Genomic DNA, 5,617 nt, shown 5'->3' on the forward strand with positions numbered 1-5,617 from the left:
GCTGCTGAGGCTGACAAACCCAAGATCAACAAGTGAAATGGCACAGCTCCAAGATTAGCTGACAACACAGCAGGCCACTAGTTCAAGTTTAGGAACAGTCCCAAAATCAGCAGGCAGTGTGGCAGGTTACTGAGATGAAGACTAGCCAAATGCAGGATCCAGATGTGCCAAAAGCTCGAGACTTTTCTCAAAGCTTCTCCTTATATTCTGGAATCAGGCCACACCTTGAAGCTAGCTACTTGGCTGTTCACAGCACATTCTATCATGCAGGTGATTATCAATCTCATCATGGGGAATAACTACAGTCAGTTGCCCAGCCACCCAAAACCACAGCTCAGCTAAACAGACACAAAACTTGAACTACACACATAGGAACAGTTAGTCCAAAGGACTAATGGACCATGAGAACCTCAGCCTATATGACCCTGAGTTCAGAAGTAGATAATGCCCAGCTACCAATGCCAACCACTCAGAAAGGGATCAAAATTAGAGACCCTGGATAGAGTGGGATGAAAAATGTGGAACAAAATTAAAAACATGAAAAAGACCAGCTTTACTGGTCTGATAGAGACAGTGAAACCTCCTAGACTACAGCCTGGAGTCACCCTCAGGGCCTGGAATTGAACTCACCTTCGTGGCTTAACTCTCCGCCAAACAAAAGAGAGGCCTACGACCTGAACACCTACCCCAGGGAGATGTACTCCTTAGAACAATCAACTATGGGAGATCAGAAGGGCAGCATTTGTACAGGGAGAAAGGTAGGGAGGCAGGAATGCACGTGCAAGAAGGACACAGGGAAAAGGGAAGGAACTACAGGCAGGAAGTGGGAGGAGAGCTGTTACACTGTAGGGAATGTAATCAGTGCCACGAAGCAAACTGTGTATGAACTGTTGAATGTGAAATGAATCTGCTTTGTAAAATGTCACCCAAATCACAATAAAAGGAAAAAAAGAAAAGAAAACCATATGATCACAATAGTCTGATCCACACCTGATCAAGGGAATGGCACAGGACCAGACAGAATTTCCTTCCTCTGGGCTTGGGGTCTCTATGCGCCAACCCAACAGCAACTACTCACAACATGCACCGGTCCTAGACTGTAGAGTCTCCGTGGCTATTAGCAGCACAGCCAGTTACTTCTACTTCCTGGCAATTTGAAAATAGACAATTCTACCTGACAATGTTTCCCCACCACTGGTGAGACCAATAGAAAATTTAAAAAGAAAATCGATGTGGCAGTAGCTACTGTGTGTGTTGGCAAAGGGAGAAAGACTGCCAGCATTGGGAAATGTTGCCTTAAGCAAAATTGAGCTGTTACATTTCACTGCAGGACTTCTTGGTACACTTTATGGGATTGTGAGCTTGGTCAATCCATTAGAAAGGGGCATGGAAGGCAGAGCTTGCCAGATTCCCCAGCATCTCCTGCAGCATCTCCCAAATTTGGTATTTCACCAAACACTATCTAGAAAATGCTATTATAGATACATTTTATTATTACACCTGAGCCCATTCCAAGCCACAGATATTTTGCTAATGCCTGCAGAGAGAAAAGAATCAGAAAGAAGCTTCCAATATCCTTAGCCTGGTGTATTAAAAGTAGCACAGCTGCTGTAACAGATAAACTCAAAATCACAGTGACTTCACACAATAATAGTTAATTTCTCCCAAGAAACAGTCCAATGCAAGTGGAATCACCCAGGGGGCTTCAAAAAATATCCTGCCTGGCCCCTCTCCCAGGGGTTCTAATTTAATTGTTCTTGGGTGGGATTGGGAGCTCTGGTGGCATAGTGCCTAAGGCATTTGACTGCTAAGCAGAAGGTTGGTGGTTCAAACCTACTGGCTGCTCCTCAGGAGGAAGATTGGGCAATTTACTTCCATAGAGATACCTTCTCAGAAACCCAAGGAGGGATCACTATGAGTTGGGATTGACTTCACAGCAGTGAGTTTGGTTTGGTTTGGTTTTGGGGTGCGATTGGCCATTGGGATTTTTTTTAAGCTCCCCCAGTATTCTTACATGCAGTAAGCTTTGAGAGCCACTGAATTAAAGGATTTTGAAGACTTCTTCAAGGAGGTCTGGTAGCACAATGGTTAAGCATTCAGCTGCTAACCAAAAAGTTGGCAGTTCAAGCCCACCAACCACTCCCCAGGAGAAAAATAAGACAATCTGCTTCCACAAAGATTACAGCCTTGTAACCCTATGGGGCAGTTCTACTCTCTCCTATAAGGTCCCTATGAGTCGGGATCAACTCAATGGCAGTGCATGGAAAGACTTCTTCATCAGGTTTCTTCCCATTCAGACCTCTGGGTTAACCTCTAGAGGCTCTGTCTGTGTTAGAAAGTTTCTTAGATTACTGGTCCATACAAACTAATGTTGTTTCCAAAGATAGAAGAGAAAGAGATACTCTGCAGGGGAAGGGGTTATTAAACCAAAACTTTGTTAGGTGCCATTGAGTGGTTCCCATTCATAGCAACCCTGTGTACAACAGAACCAAAGGCTGCCAGTCTTGCACCATCCTCACAGACTTTGCCATGTTCAATACCATTGTTGCAGCCACTGTGTCAGTCCATCTTGCTGGGGGTCTTCCTCTTTTTCTCTGACTCTCTACTTTACTAAGCACAATGTCCTGCTCCACAGACTTGTTCCTCCTGATAACATGACCAAAATACATGAGACCATCCTCATTTCCAAGGAGCACTGTGGCTGTACTTCTTCCAAAACAAGTTGTCCAGTCTACTGGCAGTCCGTGGTATATTCAATAGTCTCTGCCAGCAAAAGAATTCAAATGCACCAGTTCTTCTTTGGTCTCCGTTATTCACTGCCCAGCTCTTGCATGCATATGAGGTGATTGAAAATTCCACACCTTGGGCCACATGCACCTTAGTCCTCAAAGTGACATCTTTGCTTTTTAACCTAAATTAGTTATCTTTAATTCTGTGTGTCTCCCAGTTAACTCAGTGTCATGAGATCTGCTCGTTTATACCTGTCCTGTCATAATCCCAGATCTTATCCTTGCTGGTGATGAACTTGACACTTTTCCATCATGTCCATAAGGCAGGAACACCACCTGCTGTCTATTTATTCATTAAGTACTGATTGTCATAGGCAGTACAGAGTAGTAGTTAGAAGTACTAGCTCTAGAGCCACACAGTTTAAATATTGGCTCCATCACCTACCAACTGTGTGACCTTGGATAAATTACTAACCTCTCTGTCTCACTTTCTTCAACTGTAAAACGGGAATCAATTATCATAACTATTTCACTGGCTGGCAAGTAGAACATTTTCAAAAACTATTGGCTATTATCATGCACTAAACTCACTGCCATTGAGTCGGATTCAACTCATAGCAACCCCTCCTTGGGTTTCCGAGGTGGTATCACTATGGAAGTAGATTGCTCAACCTTCCTTCCAAGGAGTGGCTGGTGGGTTTGAACTGCCAGCCTTCTGGTTAGCAGTCAAATGCCTTAAGCACTATGCCACCAGAGCTTGTTTGTATTATTTTCTACCGCTAGAGGAATTAGTAATTCAGTGGCAGAAATTCTCACTTTCCATACAGGGACAAAGGAGCCCTGAAGGTACAGTGGTTAAAATGGTTGGCTGCTAATTGAAGGGTCGGTAGTTTGAACCCACCCAGTGGCTCCATGGGAGAAAGATGAGATAGTCTGTTTTCATAAAGATTGACAACCTTGGAAACTCTATGGCACAGTTCTACTCTGTCCTATAAGGTCACTATTTGTCAAAGTCAATGTGATGGCAGTGGATTGAAGTGGCAGATGTGAGCTCAGTTCCCAGACAATACACCTCACACGTCGCCACCACCCATCTGTGAGTAATGGCTTGCATGCTATGATGAAAAGGTTTCGAGAGAGCTTCCAGACTAAGGTAGACTAGAAAGAACAGCCTGATGATCTCCTTCCGGAAAGCAACCAATGAAAACCCTGTGGCTCACAATGGTCCAGTCCACAACTCATCAAGGGAATGGTGCGGGATGAGACAGTATTTTGTTTTGTTTGTTGTACACGAGGTCACCATGAGTTGGGCCAACCAATAACAGCTAACAACAGAAACAGTCTCTGTACTATGTGTGAGAGGTCCAGAGAAGACGAAGGCCATATCTCTGTCTTCAGGGAATTCACAATTTAGCATGGAAGACCAACATACAAACAGATGGACAGTAGTAGATGTGACTGAGTTTTCATGGCAGCAAGTGCAGTACTGGGAGGATATCCAGGAAGAGGGGAGGCATCAGGGAAGGAAGGCTTTCCTGAACAGGTGGTATGAGATCTTGGGCCTTAAAGATCCAATCAGACCAAAGGGCTCAGTCACCTGCTACTGAAGCGACATGGAAGAGAGAAAGAGTGAGCCTAAAACCCAACAGCTGTCATCAGCAAAGAAATATCCCTCAGTAGCAGAGGTTTACCAACTCCCTGGGTGAGACCACCACCCACTCTGAGGCAGGAACGCAGGCTTTTGTGGTATTCTCTCAGAGCCGATCATTGTGCCTGCTGGTAGGAACTCCCACAATTACAGACCGCCAGCAAGTGTGGCCCTTTGCATTTCGATGGAATGGCCTGGACGTTTTCTGTGGCTTGGTTGTGTACATGTTGGCAGAGCTGCAGGTCCAGGAGGATGCAGGACCAGAGGGGTGGAAAGAGCTGTAGAGAGGCAGACATCTGTTGTCGGAGTTTCACGGACACAAAAATCTCAGGTCTCAGCTCTGCCGCAGCCCTTTCAGGATATCCTGTCATTCACAGGATGCGTATATACATTGCCGAGTGACTGATTCCACCAAGACCCCTGGATTTGGCCATTCTTCCTGTCTACAGGGAGCTCTCACATATCTGCTGGTTCACTCCAGAAAAAGGAGAGGAACGGATTTAAGAGCAAACATTGCAATGAGAAAGAATTTATTGGGACTTAGTGAAACTACTTTAAAGTAGCTAAATAGTGCTGAAAGGTGCCTGGCCCAGTGAAGGAGCAAATAGTTCCTCACCATGCTACAACACTTAATAATTTTTTCTCTTGGATTGGTTGTCCAAAATTGCTGCTCCATGGCTGAAACTACAGGACAGGTAAGGTAATAGATTTTATTTATTTATTTATTTACTTACTTACTTACTTACTTATTTATTTATTATTTTAACTTATCAATTTTCGTGCTGTTCAAAAACTCTTTGCTTACTTATATAGTCATGAAGGAGCTCTGGTAGCACAGTGCCTAAGGCATTTGACTGCTAACCAGAAGGTTGGAGGTTCAAACACACAAGCTGCTTTGTGGAAGGAAGATAAGGCAATCTATTTCCATAAAGATTTACTGCCTTGGAAACCCAATGGGTGTTGCTATGATTTGGAATCAACTCAACAGCAGTGGGTTTGGTTTGGGTTTGGATGTGGTCATGGGTACTATATGGACTTCATAAAATAAAACAAATAATGACACACTATTTTTCTGAAGGTGTGACAACCCAGTTGGTTCTCTTCTTATGCTAAAACACCATTATTGGGACCTCTGGATTTCATGCTAACATCCCTCTCCCCATTATGGATCTTGGTGTTCTGTTTTGTGTTTGCTTTAATAGTCTCATCACTGTGAATATCTACCATCCCATATTCCCAA

General features: G+C 44.1%; 1 protein-coding gene across 1 annotated transcript in view; it reads left to right on the top strand.

Annotated features, from left to right (window-relative positions):
- The first annotated feature begins 4,994 nt into the window (after nt 1-4,994).
- STAB2 (stabilin 2) overlaps nt 4,995-5,617 on the top strand; it is a 228,909-nt gene continuing 228,286 nt past the window's right edge. Inside the window, exon 1 of the mRNA XM_007952402.1 lies at nt 4,995-5,072. Within this exon, the coding sequence (XP_007950593.1) occupies nt 4,995-5,072 (78 nt within the window). The remainder of the gene's footprint in view (nt 5,073-5,617) is intronic.

Source organism: Orycteropus afer, unplaced genomic scaffold (assembly GCF_000298275.1).
Source record: "Orycteropus afer afer isolate SDZICR_OR568_19922 unplaced genomic scaffold, OryAfe1.0 scaffold00334, whole genome shotgun sequence".
NCBI lineage: Eukaryota > Metazoa > Chordata > Mammalia > Tubulidentata > Orycteropodidae > Orycteropus > Orycteropus afer.